Here is a 19,961-nt window from a genome sequence, read left to right as displayed (position 1 = left end):
GGCCATAACCCAATTTGGGGTGGTACAAACACTAACACTAAAGGTAAACTACTGGAAGATGTTATAGCCAAAAATGACTTGTGTATATACAATGATGATTCAGGCACTTATCTGCATCCTGCAACTGGCACCTACTCTTGTCTAGATTTATCCCACGGAGACTCTACTCTACTTAATGAATTTGATTGGTCGGTCCACAATGACCTCTGTGGAAGTGACCACTTTCCAACAATATTATCAGAAATTACTCCATCTGACTCTCCATCATATACCAGATGGAACTTTGCCAAGGCAGACTGGTCGTTATTTCAAACTTTATGTGCATCTAAATTAAGACCCGAATGTTTCAGTCATATAACCGATCCTATTCAATTATTTTCTGACGTTTTAAATAAAATTGCTGATGAATGTATACCAAAGTCCTCTACAACTCCACATGTACGGAAACCATGGTTTAATACAGATTGTAGACAAGCCAGGAAAGCGAGGAAAAAGGCAGAAAATTATTTCCGTCGTCACCCAACTGTCCATAATTTAAACAAATTTAAGATACTCCATGCGAAGGCGCGTCGTACTTTCAAACAAAATAAACGGCAATCTTAGAGGAACTATGTCTCCAAACTTAACTCACGTACGCCAATGTCTAAGGTATGGAACATGGTTCAAAGAATTATAGGCAAAGGTTCAAAAGTTGCTGTTCACCATCTTAAAGATGGTGACAATTTAATTACTGACACACCTAAAATTGCAAATAAACTTGGAGAAACACTTGCCAAAAATTCATCATCGATAAATTATGTTCCTGAGTTTCAGAGATACCAGAAAGAACAGGAAAAGACAAAACTTAATTTCGCTTCAAACAATGGTGAAGACTACAATGAAGTGTTTTCATTACATGAGCTACATATTGCACTTGAGCAAGCTCATGACACTGCAACTGGTTATGATAATATACATTATCAGCTACTGAAACACTTACCTGAACCATGTCTAATGGCACTTTTAGATATATTTGATCAAATATGGACGTCGGGGGAAGTTCCCCCTTCATGGCGTAATGCCATTGTAGTCCCAATACCAAAACCTGGCAGGGATCAAACAGGTCCGTCGAATTACAGACCGATATCTCTAACCAGCTGTGTCTGTAAAACCATGGAACGTATGGTAAATAATAGATTAACTTGGTATCTTGAAACCAATAACCTGATCACGAATATTCAGTGTGGTTTCAGGAAAAATCGTAGTACCATTGATCATTTGGTACGTTTAGAATCCTTCGTTAAAAATGCTATAGTAAATAAACAACACGCTGTATCGATTTTCTTTGATCTCGAGAAAGCTTATGATACGACTCGGAAGCATGGCATTTTGAAGGATTTACATGATTTTGGGTTCAGAGGCCGTTTGCCTCTTTTTATATCAGAGTTTTTAAAAGACAGGCAATTTCAAGTACGAGTGGGTTCAACCCTGTCTGATCATTACAATCAGGATCAGGGTGTCCCTCAAGGCAGTATTTTGTCTGTCACTTTATTTAGTATTAAAATCAACAGTTTATCCAAGGTTTTAAATGATTCAATTGATGGATCACTTTTTGTGGATGATTTTAACATTTCTTGTCGTGGTAAAAATATGCGTACTATTGAACGGCAACTACAGCTTTGTTTAAATAAAATAAATAAATGGTGCCTTGAAAACGGCTTTAAATTTTCTAAATCCAAAACTAATTGTATACATTTTTGTGGAAAATATAAGCCACATAAGGATCCGGAACTATGTTTAAATGGCACTCCAATTAAAGTTTTGAAGGAGGCCAAGTTCTTGGGTTTACTTTTCGATTCTCATTTAACATTCTTGCCACACATTAAATCCCTTAAAGCTAAATGTCTGAAGGCACTAGATTTGTTAAAGGTTGTTTCAAATTCCAAGTGGGGAGGGGATCACGTTACCCTCCTTCACTTATACAGATCATTGGTACGATCTAAACTTGATTATGGCTCCATTGTATATGGTGGAGCCTGTAAAAGCAACCTTAAACTATTAGATTCTGTCCATCACCAAGGTCTAAGACTTTGTCTTGGATCTTTTAGAACCTCACCTGTTGCCAGTCTCTATGTTGAGGCTGATGAACCATCTCTTACAGAGCGCCGTATAAAATTGTCTTTACAATACATTACTAAATTATATTCTAATAAATCTAACCCTGCATATAACTGTGTGTTCAGTCCGCTTTATGAAAAGTTATACGACAAGAGGTTTTCTCTTGTTCCACCTCTAGGACACCGAATTAAACCCTTTCTTTCTTCGGCCGGCATTGAGCTGAAAAACATAGCTCCCTCTCGTTTTCTTTCTTCTCCTCCTTGGCAGTTGGTTAGGCCACACGTTGACCTAACATTAACTTCATTTAAAAAATCAGAAACTAATGAATTACAATATAAACAAGAATATAATCAATTAAAAAGTAAATATAGCAATTATAAATCCTTATTTACAGATGGTTCCAAGGACGGTGGTGCAGTAGCTTGTGCCACTGTCATTGGATCGAGAACAATATCTTCCGGAATTCCAGATAACAGCTCTATTTTTACTGCAGAAGCAAACGCCATATCAACTGCTCTTAAATATATTCAAAGACATCCTAAACATAAAGAGTACATAATCTATTCAGACTCTCTTTCTTGCCTTCAGGCTATTAAAAACCTAGCATGTAAACATCCACTTTTAATAGAAATTATTGAACTTAATAACTATCTTGCGACTGCCCAATACGACATCGTCTTCTGTTGGTTACCCAGCCATGTTGGTATCTCTGGTAACACTTTGGCAGACCTTGCTGCTAAGGCAGCGCTACACAAATCTGTGACACCACTTCATATTTCCTATACTGATTATAAAGCTACCATTAGGTCTTATATCCGTGATCTCATGCAGAAGAAGTGAGATAAAACCGTATGTTGGTTACACATACTTGGGGTGTCGGTCCAGATTTGAAGAGGTCATTATACGACGATGTCGTATTGGCCACACCAGGTATACGCATGAATATCTTTTGAAAGGTGAGGATCCTCCGTTTTGCATCCCTTGTGATGAAATAATCACGGTCAAGCATGTCTTGCTTGACTGTGTTGAATATTCCATCACAAGGGACAATTATTTTAAATCAAGAACTATGAAGGACCTTTTTAGTAACGTAAGTTCTCATTTAATTATTGCATTTTTAAAAGAATTGAATTTATTGACTGACATGTAAATAAATAAGTATTTTATGATTGGAAGATGAATTAGTAACTGAGATTGTTAGTGGCTGTATCCTCGAGGGGGGTTGAAGTACGGTAAAATTATTGTCCTCCTGAGAGGGTACGTAAGTCCAAAAACATTTGAAGTCAAATTTAGTCTTCCATCTTTTTATCCGTAGTATTTCTGTCATTTTAATTTGTGGCTAATCTTGCATACAATCACCAACGCTGAAGTGATTGTGTAAATCCAGCTAGGGACCATGCAGATAGCAGAAGCACTGTAAGTCCCCATGGCCTCTAGTATGGTGACCTACCTTCAGTTTTTGGTGATCTATAGCCTGTTTTTTACATTGTACTGTCCGAATAGTGATATGGTTTTAACTTTTCACGCTAGTTTTAATTCTTATTGTGATACTCTAGCTGTTTTACTGTCCTTCATTGACAGGGTTTTACCATATGCATAAATTTCTTTTTTCCAAGAATGTTCTCGTCACGATATGGCTGCAATATTGCCGATGTGACGTTAAATATTAACTCACTCACTCACTCACTACTGGCTTCGGTGGTGTATACTTTAGTACGAATATAATCTCAGATGTATCGTTTGCTATTACGATTACCACCCCACGCACGTCAGTGTACTGTGCAACGTTAGTGCGTGGAACGAGGTCAGTGTATGGAGTGACGTCAGTGTATGGAGTGACGTCAGTGTATGGAGTGACGTCAGTGTATGGAAGGAAGTAAATATTCCGAATGAGGTCAATGTATGAGAGAAGGGCTGTGTATGGTACGGTTAGGTCAGTGTATGAGAAACGTCAGTGTATGGAACAACGTCATTTTATGGAACAACGTCAGTGCATGGAAGGAGGTAGGCGTAGAGTTGAACAACGTCATTGTATGCAATGAAGTCAGTGTATGGAACGATGTCAGTGTTTGGAACGACGTCAGTGTATGAAACGACATCAGTATATGGAATGAGGTCCGTGTATGTAACCACGTCAGTGTACGGAGCTATGTGAGTGTATGCAGTGAGGCCGATGTATGGAATGAAGTCAGTGTGTGGAACGAAGTATTATAGGAAAGGAGAGTTGACGCATGAATGCACCATGCCCAGAAGCTACACACCGCCCAATCAGCTCCGACTAAGGACATGTGTGTGTTGTTGGGCCTAGGGCTGGGATGCGTCTTAGCCTGTGGCAGGAGGTATGTCTGGAGGTTGTATCTGGGATGTAGGTTGTGTCTGAGGCTGGGATAGTCTCTGGAGCTGGGGTTTTGTCTGGGACTGGGGTTATGTCTCGCACTGGGTTGTGTCTGGGGCTGGATGTGTGTCTGGTTCTGGGGTTGGTGTGGGGTTGGTGTTAGATCTGGGTCTGGGGTTGTGCCTGAAACTGGGGTTGTGTCTTGGACTGGGGTTGTATCTGGGACTTGGTTTGTGACCGGTACTGGGGTTATATGTGGAGTTGGGGCTATATCTTTAACTGGGGTTGTGGAACTGGGGATATGTCTGGGACTGGGATTTCGTCTGGAACTGTTGCTATATCTGGGACTGGGGTTACGTGTGAGACTGGGGTTATGTCTGGAACTGGGGTTGCGTCTGGGAGTGGGGTTGTGTCTGGGGCTGGAGTTGTGTCTGGTGCTGTTGTTATGTCTTGGACTGGGGTCATGTCTGGGACTGGGGATGTGTGAGGAAGTGGAGCTGTGTCTGAGACTGGGATTATGTGAGGGAGGGTGCTTTACACTGGGACTGAGGTTGTGTCTGAGACTGTGGCTGGGGTTGTGTCTGAGACTGTGGCTGGGGTTGTGTCTGAGACTCTGACTGGGGTTGTGTCTGGGGCTGGGGTTGTGTCTGAGACTCTGACTGGGGTTGTGTTTGGGGCTGAGGTTGTGTATGAGACTCTGTCTGGTGTTGAAGTTGTTGGGAAGCGTGCTGGAGATGAGCTAGTGTGAAAACTGTCAATGCATTCATGTATCTTTAATGTGTAAGCATTCATTTAAAAACACATACCAGGCAAGCTGCTAGTCTCGAGGACTGAGGGGTTATGGTGCTGTTAGTGTTACAGGATTCACTCCTAAATTAAACTTTTCCTCTAACTGTGCAAGGTTTAATTAACACCTCACTATGCAATTCTGCAAGGATGTGCATGGCCAAATGCGAACATAAGATAACATCCCCCTCTACTTAACGCAGAAAAATTAAACATTATACACAGCGGAAAGTGACTTTTGTAAGAGGCTGTGAAAGCTTCCTGCTCTCGGTGTAAGTAGAGGCAGATTCACTTTCGCCAGGAAACATGGTGACGAAGTGGGAATTAATTGTTGGAAGATGTGCTAGTATTAGGTGGCCATGGTTACCGACCGTTCCTGGTGACAAACAGTCCTGGGGCGGAGAGAGAGGGTTGGGGGGAGAGAGTGTGAGAGAGAGAATGAGAGAGATGAGAGATAGAGGCGAGAGAAAGAGGTAGAGAGAGGGGAGAGAGGGAGAGAGTGAGAGAGAGGGAGCGAGGAAGAGAGAGAGGAGAGTGCGAGAGGGAGAGAGATAGGGAGGGAGAAAGAGATGAAGAGAGGGAGAGAGGGGAGAGAGTGGGAGAGAGAAACAGGGAGAGAGAGGGAGGTGTGTGGGGGGGGGGGGGGGGGAAGTAGTATGCACTAACATGGACAAACAGGCACTCTAGTAGAAATAGATCTCTGGATGTGACAACCGGACAAACTTTGTGTCACGCAGTGGAGGTCGTTGTGACCGATCAGCTCAATAGTCACTGTTGCGAAACCCACAGCACACACCGCCAAACAGATCTCACAGCTACATGGAGACACTTACTTAAGTCAGAGCGAACTATCAACTCCATCGTGAAATTCCATATTGCTTCACACCGACTGTTTCATCCCGCCCTGTCTTCCATCAATCCTCTGTTCTTGTGCGCATATTTCATGTGTAGTTTAAGCAATCTACAGATGAGACTGATGCACATTAAAGCTTCAACTAGTACACTGGTGTGTTGTCCTCCAGTACACTAGTGTGTTGTCCTCCAGTACACTGGTGTGTTGCCCTCTAGTACACTGGTGTGTTGTCCTCCTGTACACTGGTGTGTTGCCCTCTAGTACACTAGTGTGTTGTCCTCCAGTACACTGGTGTGTTGCCCTCTAGTACACTGGTGTGTTGTCCTCCTGTACACTGGTGTGTTGTCCTCTAGTACACTGGTGTGTTGTCCTCCAGTACACTGGTGTGTGGTCCTCTAGTACACTGGTGTGTTGTTCTCTTGTACTCTGGTGTGTTGTCCTCTAGTACACTATTGTGTTGTCCTCTAGTACACTGATGTGTTGTCCTCCAGTATACTTTTCTGTGATGTTCCAGTGTGGTGGTGTAATAAGTTCTAGTACAGTGGTGCGTTAACATTCTCGTACAGTGGTACCTGATCATCTAGTACTTTGGCGTCGCATCATCTATTACAGTGGGGGTGTTATCTTCCAGTACAATCGTGTGTTATTTTCCCGTACAATAGTGTATTGTCTCCCAGTACATTTGCTCCTCATCTTTCAACATAGTGGTGTTTTATCATCTAGTACAAGGCCATGTTACCTTCCAGTACCCTTGTTTGCTATTTCTCTGCACAATGGTGTGTTGTCGTCCAGTACATTTGTTTGTTATCTTCTAGTATTGTGGTATGTCATCATCTAGTACAGTGGTGTCTTGTCTTGTAGTATTGTGGTGTGTTTATTGTGACGTGTTGTCATCTAGTACAGTGGTGTCTTTTCTTGTAGTATTGTGGTGTGTTTATTGTGACGTGTTGTCATCTAGTACAGTGGTGTCTTATCTTGTAGTATTGTGGTGTGTATATTGTGACGTGTTGTCATCTAGTACAGTGGTGTCTTATCTTGTAGTATTGTGGTGTGTTTATTGTGACGTGTTGTCATCTAGTACAGTGGTGTCTTATCTTGTAGTATTGTGGTGTGTTTATTGTGACGTGTTGTCATCTAGTACAGTGGTGTCTTACCTTGTAGTATTGTGGTGTGTATATTGTGACGTGTTGTCATCTAGTACAGTGGTGTCTTATCTTGTAGTATTGTGGTGTGTTTATTGTGACGTGTTGTCATCTAGTACAGTGGTGTCTTATCTTGTAGTATTGTGGTGTGTATATTGTGACGTGTTGTCATCTAGTACAGTGGTGTCTCATCTTGTAGTATTGTGGTGTGTTTATTGTGACGTGTTGTCATCTAGTACAGTGGTGTCTTATCTTGTAGTATTGTGGTGTGTTTATTGTGACGTGTTGTCATCTAGTACAGTGGTGTCTTATCTTGTAGTACTGCGGCGTGTTATCATCCAGTACAGTGGCCATTTGCTATCTTTCAGTACTGTGGTATGTTGTCTTCCAGTGGAGTATTCTGTATGTAAGAGGATGGTATGTTATCATCGAGTACTGTTATGTTTTACATCCAGAACTGTGATGTGTTATCATATAGTATAGTCGTGTGTTATCTTCCAGCATTGTGCTGGTTTATCTTACAGTAGTATGGTGTGTTATCGTCGAGTACAGTGATTTGTTATCATCCAAGGTAGAAGTGTGCTATTATCAATAACAGTGGTTGGTTATCTTCCGGTATAGTAATCTATTATCTTTCAGTAGAGTGGTGTGTTGTTTGGCAGTACAGTGGTGTGTTATCTTCTAGGACAGTGGTGTGTCATCATCTACTACAGTGGTATGTTATTTTCTAGTACGATGATGTGTCATCTAGTACAGTGGTGCGTTATGTAAGTACAGTTATCTAAGGAAGGTAAGAATTTATTCAGTACAATACACAAAATACCTTCAAACGTACAATAAAACACGTGGCCATTTTAGCCCACATGTGAAACTACATACCGATAAGCAAAGTAAAACTTTTTTGAGTTGGTTTTTCAATTGAAGTTTTGGCGAGTCATGGGTTAATTATAGACTACCTTGGGAAAACACCGCGGGTACCAAATCAGAAATTTAGTTTTAAAAGAAAAGTTAGCAACCATTGCACTTTTCAGCTATAACATGTGTCTTTATAGATGTACAGAACCATCACTGTCACAACGTTTTTCAAGCGAGGCTAGCCAGAGATCTTGATGCTCTCATCTAGACAGAGGTCATTGTTGACTCTCCAGCCAGTGACCTGAGGGATCTTTGCAGACACACCATATACACATGTATGACCGTCGGCCAGCCCTCAGTCTTCTATCGGTGAAACATATTTCACTTCAGTTTTTATGTCGTCAACGCCAGGTAACAGGGTGGTGTATGTGTCGGAATCAACGTCGCCTGCTGCGCTGTGGAAGTAGTCGGCCAACACAGGCATTGCACACAACATCTCTATTTCTTCCTGCTTCTTCGCTGCACGTGCTCTGTCAACGTCTTCATCAGTGACCTCACAGTAGTCCATCAACGTCTGGCAGTCCATGGACGAGGGCGTGGCTTCTGCTGGGTCAGCGTCATTGTTGCTGTAACACATTTATTGTACGTTGCTGTACCTCGTGGATAGATATTGTACGTTGCTGTACCTCGTGGATAGATACTGTACATCACTGTACCAAAACTTAGGGAGTTAAACCAGTGGAATGCACTAAAACAAGAACCTGACCTCTCTGGACTTGGTTTCTTTACGTCTTCAGAGCTGAATATATTATGTTCATCTGCTATACTCTGATTTGCATTTCCATAGAACAGAGCTCAACCTATTGGTAAAAACGCAAATTTATGTAATGCATGCACTTTGACCCACATTAACCTTCACACACCAGGCAGGTTTCTTTCACACACAGCATGGTGATACATTTTATATATATGGGTAAATTAGTACAGTCTGTAATTTCCTGTACAAAAACGAGTTCTCAGGTTGTTAAGGGAACGGAAACAGAGTATTTACATAACAGATATATATTCTGCAGATCTAACATGAATCTGTATTATTTAAAACATTTAAACATTGAGCGTTAATCGGCATGAGGTGTACAACGGGGGCCGTGTGATTGGTGTACATACACACCTGGCTGTTCCGGAACACCTTCTATAACAGAGACAGCTTGCAATCAGGATGAAGATGACGAGGACGGCGGAAGATGTTGTTGCCGCTACCATTATAACGGTGGAGTGACTGCTGTCGTAGCCTGATAAACAAAAACATGATCTCGTGATATGGAGTAGGTTGTCTTGTATTTATTTCCTGGGATTTCTGGTTCATTTAAGTGTTAAGCTTGTTGGAATTCAAATATGTTTCATCCAGCTTGAGATAGGGGTGTACAGCTGCCCGTGGATCGGTGGATGTATGAGTGAGTGAGTGAGTGAGTTAATATTTAACGTCACCTTGGCAATATTGCAGCCATATCGTGACGGGAACATTTAACAATGAACAGGACTATATGTATATTATAAAAACCTGTCATCGAAGGACAGTAAAACAACCAGATTATCACAATTTGAAATAAAACTAGCGTGGGGCGTTAAAACTAATATCGCTATTTAGACGATGCAATATAAAAACAGGCTATATATATCGCCAACAACCGAAGGTAGATCACCACACTAGGGACCATGGGGACTTACAGTACCTTTGCTACCTGCATGGACCCTAGCTGGATTTACACCATCCCTTCAGCTGCTGGCGATTGTAAGAAATGTAGCCACGATTAAAATAGAGGAGTACTACGTCTAAAAATCCTGGTAAGTTCAAATTTACTTCAAATGTTTTGGGACTTACGTATCCTCTCAGGGGGACAATAATTTTACAGTACTTTAACCCCCCTCGAGGATACAGCCACTAACAATCTTAGTTACTAATTCAAACTTCCATCCATAAAATATATATCTATTTACAAATCACTTAACAAATCTAATTCTTTTAAAAATGCAATAATTAAATGAGAATTTACGTTACTAAAAAGATCCTTCAAAGTTCGTGATTGAAAATAGTTATCCCTTGTGATAGAATACTCAACACAGTCAAGCAAAATATGCTTGACTGTAATTCTTTCATCACAAGGGATGCAGAACGGAGGATCCTCGCCTTTCAATAGGTATTCATGAGTATACCTTGTGTGGCCAATGCGACATCGTCGCATAATGACCTTCTCAAATCTGGACTGACAACCCAAGTAAGTATAACCGATATAAGGTTTTATTTCATGTAATTTATTTAGACCTACCTGGGTATCCCACTTCTTCTGCATCAGATCACGGATGTAAGATCTTATTGTAGCTTTATAATCTGAGTATGGAATAAGAAGTGGTGTCACAGATTTGTTGAGTGCTGCCTTCGCAGCAAGATCGGCCATTGTGTTGCCAGAAATGCCTACGTGACTGGGTAACCAACAAAGGACGATGTCGCATTGGCCAGTAGCAAGATCATTATACAATTCAACAATTTCAATTAAAAGTGGATGGTTACAAGAAATATTTTTAATAGCCTGAAGGCAGGAAAGAGAGTCGGAATAAATTATATACTGTTTATGTTTAGGGTGTCTTTCAATATATTTAAGTGCCGTTAGTATGGCGTTAGCTTCTGCTGTAAAAATAGAACTATTACCTGGTAATCTAGAAGATATTGTTCTGGATCCAATGACAGTGGCACAAGCCACTGCGCCACCATCCTTGGACCCATCTGTAAATAAAGGTTTATAATTGCTATATTTATGTTTTAATTGATTATATTCTTGTTTGTATTGTAATTCATTTGTTTCTGATTTTTTAAAAGTAGTTAATGTTAGGTCCACTTGGGGCCTAACCAATTGCCAAGGAGGAGAAGACAGAAGACGGGAAGGAGCTATGTATTCCAGCTCAATGCCGGCAGCAGCAAGAAATGGTTTAATTCTTAAAGCAAGAGGCGGAACAAGAGAAGATTTCCTATTGTATAAATCCTCAGACAGAGAACTGAAAACACAGTTATATGCAGGGTTTGACTCACTGGAATATAATTTTGTTACATACTGTAAAGCCAATTTTATACGTCGCTGCTCAAGAGATGGCTCATCAGCCTCAACGCACAGGCTGTCAACAGGTGAAGTTCGAAAGGAGCCAAGACAAAGTCTCAGACCTTGATGGTGAACAGAATCCAAAAGTTTTAGGTTGCTTTTACAGGCTCCACCATATACAATGGAGCCATAATCAAGTTTTGACCGGATCAGTAATCGATAAAGCTGCAGGAGGGTAGCTTGATCCCCTCCCCACTTAGAATTTGAAACGACTTTCAACAAGTCAAGTGCCTTCAGGCATTTAGTTTTGAGGGATTTGATATGTGGTAGAAACGACAAATGTGAGTCAAAAATTATTCCCAAAAACTTGGCCTCCTTTACAACTTTTATGGGAGATCCGTTTAGAAACAGTTCAGGATCATTATGCGGTTTATAGTTTCTACAAAAGTGTATACAATTAGTTTTGGATTTAGAAAATTTAAAGCCGTTTTCAAGACACCATTTATCTATTTTATTTAAACACAGCTGCAGTTGCCGTTCAATAGTATGCATATTTTTACCACGACAAGAAATATTAAAATCATCCACAAATATCGATCCATCAATTGAATCGTTTAAAACTTTTGACAAACTATTTATCTTTATACTAAAAAGTGTTACAGACAAAATACTGCCTTGTGGAACACCCTGATCCTGATTGTAATGATCAGACAGGGTAGAACCCACTCTAACTTGAAATTGCCTGTTGTTTAAAAAGTTGGCTATGAACTGAGGTAAACGACCTCGTAAGCCAAAGTCATGCAAATCTCTTAAAATCCCATGTTTCCAGGTAGTGTCGTAGGCTTTTTCTAAATCGAAAAAAATCGATACTGCATGTTGCTTATTAATTATGGCATTCTTAACAAAAGATTCTAAACGCACTAAATGATCGATAGTACTTCTGTTTTTACGGAAACCACATTGAATATGTGTTATTAGGTTATTGGTTTCCAAGTACCAAACAAGTCGATTATTTATCATGCGTTCCATGGTTTTGCAAACACAGCTAGTTAATGAAATTGGCCTATAATTGGAAGCATCAGTATGATCACGTCCAGGTTTGGGGATGGGAACAATTATTGCATCACGCCACGACGAAGGGAAATTTCCACTTGTCCAGATGTTATCAAAAATATGTAACAGTGTCTCCAAACATGATTCTGGTAAGTGCTTCAGAAGTTGATAATGGATGTTATCAGCTCCAGAAGCAGTGTCGTGAGCCTGATCAAGAGCAGTATGAAGCTCATGTATCGAAAAGGTTTCATTGTAGTCTTCTCCATTATCTGCATTGAAATTAATATATTTCTTTTCTTGCTGTTTTTGATATTTTTGGAATTCAGGTACATAATTAGATGAGGAAGAATGTTTGGCCAACGTACCACCAAGTTTGTTTGCAATATCTGATTGATTAGTCAATAATTTGTTCCCATCTTTTAGATGGTGGATGCTAGATTTTGATCCCTTACCCTTTATTTTCCGGATCATATTCCACACCTTTGATATGGGCGTGCGCGAATTGATTCTTGATACATAGTTGCGCCAAGACTGGCGTTTACATTGCTTGAAAGTACGCCGTGTTTTAGCATTAATGAGTTTTAATTTATCTAAATTGTGGACCATAGGATGGCGACGGAAGTAATGTTCAGCTTTCTTCCGTGCCTTCCTAGCCTGTTTGCACTCATCTGTAAACCATGGTTTTCGTATGTGAGGAACTGTAGAGGACTTTGGGATACATTCGTCAGCTATTTCATTTAGTGTATCTGAGAAACATTTTATGGCATCAGGGATATCATTAAAAAGTTCAGTTTTGAGTTGGTCAGCACAGAGACTTTCATATAAAGGCCAGTTAGCCTTTTTAAAATTCCATCTTGATGATGGAGGAACGTCAGATGGATTCACAGGGTTTAGTATGGTTGGGAAATGGTCACTTCCACAGAGGTCGTCGTGGACTGACCATTCAAATTCACTCAAAAGGTTGGAGTCCGTAATAGATAAATCAAGCGCTGAATATGTTCCTGTGCCAGGATGTAAATAAGTATTTGCACCGTCATTATAAATACACAAGTCATTATTTGAAATGAAATCCTCCAGTAATTTACCTTTGGTGTTTGTAACATTACCACCCCAGAGTGGGTTGTGGCCATTTAGGTCACCCATGATGATACATGGTTTAGGTAACTGATCATACAATGTCTGGAGATCAGACTGTTGAAGCACACAAGAAGGTGGAATATACAAAGAGCACAACGTAAACACAACGTGCAGTGTAATTCGCACAGCAACAGCTTGAAGATTGACATTCAGCAACACAGGGCTGTGGATCACTCCCTCCCTTACTAAAATAGATGAGCCTCCAGCAGCTCGTACCCCAGGAGGAGAAAGACAATGATACGAGCTAAAGTGTCGTATATCAATTGTATCTGACGCCTTCAAATACGTTTCTTGAAGGCAAAGAGCTGAAGGTTTCAATTCCTGGTTCAGTAGCTGTAATTCATTTAAGTTTGTCCTAAGTCCTCTACAATTCCATTGCATTAGTATTTGGGAATGATTCATCTCTTGGGCGGTTTGATTGGGGACCTACCTCGCCCATTTCTTTTAGGTGAAGAACTTTCAATTCTACGGTGGATAGTTTCTGAGACATCCATCTCTTCTAATGATCCATACTTATTGTACAGTTTGATGGGATCGTCTGAACCTTTAGACTGTCTACCAGTTTGATTTGCACGAGAAGATGTGTTGTCCGATTTACGTGACGCTTTAACGTTTTGGTCTTTTCCAGAATGTGCCTTTTGTGATAGTTCATGGTGTAAACCTGACTGTGATTTTGATGTAATTGTCATAGAAGGTAAAACGTCAGAGGCCTCTGTGGCTGAAATTTGATCAGCAGTTTGTGTAGTAGAATCAGATGTTACGATGGGCTTTGGGTTCACAGAATTCACCCACGTTATATCTGTTTGACATTGAGTTGATGCTGTCATTGTTGATACTGCGTGTCCTTTGGTCACATTTGCATACGTAGCAATCTGCTCATTATTTGGTACAAGTTTCTTTGCCTCTGCATACGTGATGTTTTTGGTGCATTTTATTTTGCTGATTTCCATCTCTCTTTTCCAAACTGGACAAGATTTACTGGAAGATGAATGAGACCCAGAACAGTTCGTACATTTTTTGACCTCACTCATACAGTCTTCAGTGACATGGGTAGTTTCACTGCAATGTGCACAGGTTATATTGTTTCTACAGGAATTGACACCATGCCCAAATTTCTGACATTTAAAACACCGCAGTGGGTTAGGGATATACATGTCAACATCTATTTTACAGTATCCTGCTCTGACTGATTTTGGTGCAGTGGGAGATGAAAAGCTAAACAGGTACGTATTTGTGTTGATTGTTTCAGCACCTTGACGCCTGGTGAACCTTTTCACAAATCTAACACCTTGATCCCTCATTTCGTAAGCAATATCCAATTCAATCATATCACTGAATAGTCTATCACGATCTCTAATAATTCCTCTGCTGGTATTGAGAGATCTGTGAGGAGACACACTGACTGGGACTCCGACAAGTTCATCAATTGACATCAGGTTTGTTGCTTGTTGTCGTTTGCAACACTCAATGAGAATTGATCCACTTCTCAACCGTTTGATATTTTTTATATCACCCGCTATTCCATGAATGCCCTTTGCAACAGCAAAAGGGTTAAGTTTAATTGGGGTTTTGTCAAGTGTTTCCATCACCAAGAATCGTGGCCAGTATTCAACAGATTTTGAAATGAGATCAACATCATCCGTCTCAGAATCATTTTCAAGCGTACGTTTGGATTTTTTAATGGGAGTTTGAAAAGCCATGTTTATATGTATAACGTTTCATCATCTTTACTCCCCACCCGCCACCGAGTGCCAACAAGGGCGATATCTAACGCCTGTGGATGTCCAACAGACAGATATCAGAGATATAAGGATGATATACACCAGCAGTAAGTTCTACCAGTTTGGCCCATGAGCCATCGCCTTCTGGCACCAGCATCTAGGCAAATTTGTTCAAATTTAAAATTCATGTAACACAATGTATACAAAAACACACAAGTCAGTAATATTTCTAAAACAACCAAGCCAAATAATCACAGAGCAATAACAATTAGGTGCTCAGGGCTCGGCATGACCAGCCGATTGATAGAACCGGGCCGGTTCTACCACCCGTCTAGGTGAAGTAGGGGCCAAAGTGGTGTGTTGAGCAAAGGGAACAATGTTCGAGCTCCCACTGCCCTCAACCACCAGACTACCGTCCTCCACCGACACGGGACGCAACCCACGGCAAACAGGTTGCCCAATTTGGTCGCCTCTTAAGACCAGCAATGGGGTGCTGTAGACACATTCTGCCCCGGGTCCACACGGGAGAAGAGCACTTAGCGTTACCCAGCACCCACCACGAGGAGGTGGCTCTTCATGGGTGCCTGGATGTATGAGGATATGCTTGGATACGGGTAATCGGACTGGGGCAAGCGTGTATGAGTGTATGTGTGGACAGGGGAACTCGGACTGGGGGAATGCGTGTATGGGTGTGTGTGTGGATGTGTGGCTGGGGGTTGTTTTGCACACGGGTTGTTACAAAAATGACTAGCTTGAGAGGAAGACGTCTTATCCTTGAAGACATGTTTCTGGAGGTTTTCCTTGAAACTACAAAAGTCTGGTACAGCCAAGTGTTGTGAACAGCATGTTTCTAGAAATGGTTTCGTTAGGTAACGAGAATGTTGCCGACAAGGGTTAACATTGTGAACACAGAAGGGCTCTCCAGTGTGTATTGAATATGTACTGAATGTATATTGAATATGTATTGCGTAATTTAGTGTCTGACATTTGTTATCTTAGCTGCCTGGGGAACATACAACGGTTTACCTTGATGGCAGGATCCTGTGATGCAGTCGACTATGGTGCAGCTGTTCCTGTAGGCGAGCTGACAGTCGTGAGCGGTGGTGTTGCAGCCGCTGATGCAGATACCAGTCATCTGGTCACACAGTCCATGGCGACACACATTACACGTGTGGTTGCAGGACTCCCCATAGAACCCCGTCTTACATGTTGCACAATCATCCCCCACATACCCACCTATACAGCCGTCGGCGCAGTCGCCTGTGGATCTGCATCTGTCGTGCATGCAGTTGGCGTTACAAGGTGAGGAACACTGCCGACCGTACCAGCCATCTTTACATCCGTCGACGCAGTCTCCAACAGCGCTGCATATGTCGATGAGGCAGTTGGCGTTACACTGGTGGGAACACTGTGGGCCGTACCAGCTACTGGTGGGAACACTGTGGGCCGTACCAGCTGTCGGCGCACCCATGAACGCATACACCGTTCCTCTGATGACACTCAGAAAGTGAGGACGTCCTGTCTCCGACAGAGTGTTGGGTTGTGTTTGGCAGGTGGAGACAGTTGGCACTGCACTTTCTATCACACACATACCCGTAGTAGCCTTGGACGCACCCGTGAAGACATCCAAACTTGCAGGAACCCACGCAGTTGGCACAGGAGTACTCACAGGCCGGGCCGAAGTTTGGTGTGTGACATTCAGCGCAAGTTCCTGTGATCCTGTTGCAGGACTTACATCTACTGGAACACGACTTACATCTAGTCCCGTGGTAGGAGTCCACACATCCAGACACACAGGATGAGCCCAGCTGACAATATCCTCCATCACAACCACCTGGACACACTGTACAGTTATCTCCTGGACCGTCACAGGGTATGTTGCAGCTGGTACCCTGGTATCCCGGGACACAGCCGTCGGTGCAGTCGTCGTTGCCTGTGGTGGATAGGTGACATTTACCGAGTCGACAGTTCTTGCTGCAGACCGACTTGCACTTCAAACCGAAATACCCGCCACTACACTCCGTCTCACAGTGCCCGGTGTACCTGTCGCGGTCGGAGCAGTGTTGGTTGTCATTGCAGTTACCAGCTGGAAATATCAAACACAAAATAAAGAAATGTGAATATGCATTTTCGCAGCAAATGGACGCCATATCTGTTACAGCGGAATTCACTATATGGTTCGGTGTGTATGAAACAGTGATGGCACCGTGTATAGGGATCCAGCCTCACTGGGTACACGCCGAAACAGGAAATGTCACTGACATCATGTTTATGTCTTCAGTGCGTCACAGTTGGAACTCTATCAGAAAACAATAAAATGCATGCCGAGCCCATGAAATTTGAAAATTCGATAAAACGATACTTGAGCAAGATTTGTAAGGAAAAGATCGCCCATTATAACACCAAAGACACAACAAGAACACCAAAGGATGTTGGGATATTGACCGGAAAGCTGAATATTTAAGAGCTTAAGTCATCGATTGTGTTTATCAACCTTGTGGAGAATGTGTTGTCATTTTGTAGTTTTGTTAGAGATTTATATAAACAAGCATGAGTCGTCAACTTCATTTCAATTTCAGGTGAGAACAACAGTGGAAGAACACTAGGTCTTTGGTAGTTATTGACAGATAAACCTGAAACTGAGCTACACCGTTTACCAAACCACCTCCTTCCCAGCCGGATTTTCCGATTTCTATGTACCAAGGAACAAGCCCAACAGAAGGGTACACGTGTGGGGCCAATGAAATGCTCACTCTTTTTATGAATGTTCCAATCGAAACATGTCGAAACATGGAAAACATGAGGTCTCACCTTAGGCAAGTGAGTTTGTTCAAAGTTGCCACTGTTCACTTAGCAGAAAATTGGTAGCCAGTGAGATAAAGTCATGTGAGTATAACCCTCTAGTGCCCAAGAGGCAGCTTGCGTTATCCGGGTTAATGATAACAGCGTCCAGTGTGCAACTAGTCAGATGGACACTAGGTCCTACATAAGTGAAATGTTAGCATTATTGTCAATCCAAAACTTGACAAATATAAAATCAATGTGACGACAAGCAGTCGAAACTGATTTCTCAGTTAACTCTAGGTACCTGTCTTCATAATTCTGGTCAAACTGCTCCCAGGACATGGTAAATCGTAGCATTGATCTTGACAGTGGTTGACACAAAGGAGCATATCAGAGCAGAGGAGAGCATATCACAGCAGTGACGAACTATTTCACCTTTTGTGTGATGGAATTATACAGAACTGTTCAGAGAAAAGTGAGACAGTTTTCAAAGCTTAGCCTTTAGCAAGTTTTTTCGAAGGTTCCATCAGTTTACTCTGTATGAGAGGTCAAGGTCAGCTAGGAAAACGCAAACAAATGTCGTATATTGACGTATTGAAGCTTGTGTAAGAAGCAATAACCTCAATTGGTAGCAACATCACTCCCAGTATGTATCCTCGAACCGTATTCATTGCACTACATAACATCCTGGGATACTAACGAATAAGAGGGTGTTGTTTTCCGCCACTTCCAGTAATATCCCAGTATTGGTCTGCCAGAAAAGGACTTCAGTCCTACTGTACCCATGCGGGGAAACGTATTAACACATACGCTACTTGACACGCGTCCTGTGCTCGTGAAAGTTTCACATGACATGCCAGGACATACCTCGGACACACAGACTTGTACACAGTAGACAGAGGACTCTCAGCGCAAACATATCGAATCTGAAAACATACAATCGCCATTATGGCAAATGGAGCATGGGGAAACATGGTAGCATATTTGTTATAAACTCAACAGTACATTTCCTGCATCACAGATATGAGAGGAGTGAGTTACTTGTATAACGCCTACCGTTGATGGATACTTTTGAAACAGTCAAGGCAGGACACATCTAGGATCTAGTTACTGGTATAACACTTACCGTTGATGGACACTTTTGAAACAGTCAAGACAAGACACATCTAGGATCTAGTTACTGGTATAACACTTACCGTTGATGGACACTTTTGAAACAGTCAAGACAAGACACATCTAGGATCTAGTTACTGGTATAACACTTACCGTTGATGGACACTTTTGAAACAGTCAAGACAAGACACATCTAGGATCTAGTTACTGGCATAACACTTAACGTTGATGGACACTTTTGAAACAGTCAAGACAAGACACATCTAGGATCTAGTTACTGGTATAACACTTACCGTTGATGGACACTTTTGAAACAGTCAAGGCAGGACACATCTAGGATCTAGTTACTGGTATAACACTTACCGTTGATGGATACTTTTGAAACAGTCAAGACAAGACACATCTAGGATCTAGTTACTGGTATAACACTTACCGTTGATGGACACTTTTGAAACAGTCAAGACAAGACACATCTAGGATCTAGTTACTGGTATAACACTTACCGTTGATGGATACTTTTGAAACAGTCAAGACAAGACACATCTAGGATCTAGTTACTGGTATAACGCTTACCGTTGATGGACACTTTTGAAACAGTCAAGACAAGACACATCTAGGATCTAGTTACTGGTATAACACTTAACGTTGATGGACACTTTTGAAACAGTCAAGACAAGACACATCTAGGATCTAGTTACTGGTATAACACTTACCGTTGATGGACACTTTTGAAACAGTCAAGACAAGACACATCTAGGATCTAGTTACTGGTATAACGCTTACCGTTGATGGACACTTTTGAAACAGTCAAGACAAGACACATCTAGGATCTAGTTACTGGTATAACACTTAACGTTGATGGACACTTTTGAAACAGTCAAGACAAGACACATCTAGGATCTAGTTACTGGTATAACACTTACCGTTGATGGATACTTTTGAAACAGTCAAGACAAGACACATCTAGGATCTAGTTACTGGTATAACACTTAC

The 19,961-nt window shown here is 41.6% G+C and overlaps 1 protein-coding gene across 1 annotated transcript in view; it reads right to left on the bottom strand.

Moving 5' to 3' along the window:
* LOC137259609 (multiple epidermal growth factor-like domains protein 10) overlaps positions 1-19,301 on the bottom strand; it is a 29,741-nt gene extending 10,440 nt beyond the window's left edge. The window contains exons 1-6 of the mRNA XM_067797225.1: positions 19,262-19,301; positions 16,553-17,157; positions 16,098-16,467; positions 9,240-9,360; positions 8,454-8,694; positions 4,359-5,171 (exon numbers count right to left, since the gene is read on the bottom strand). Coding sequence (XP_067653326.1) covers positions 4,359-5,171; positions 8,454-8,694; positions 9,240-9,360; positions 16,098-16,467; positions 16,553-17,157; positions 19,262-19,301 — 2,190 coding nt within the window. The remainder of the gene's footprint in view (positions 1-4,358; positions 5,172-8,453; positions 8,695-9,239; positions 9,361-16,097; positions 16,468-16,552; positions 17,158-19,261) is intronic.
* Positions 19,302-19,961: the final 660 nt, after the last annotated feature.

Source organism: Haliotis asinina, chromosome 13 (assembly GCF_037392515.1).
Source record: "Haliotis asinina isolate JCU_RB_2024 chromosome 13, JCU_Hal_asi_v2, whole genome shotgun sequence".
NCBI lineage: Eukaryota > Metazoa > Mollusca > Gastropoda > Lepetellida > Haliotidae > Haliotis > Haliotis asinina.
Note: the sequence above shows the minus strand (reverse complement) of the source record. Positions and strands in the feature narration are given on the sequence as shown.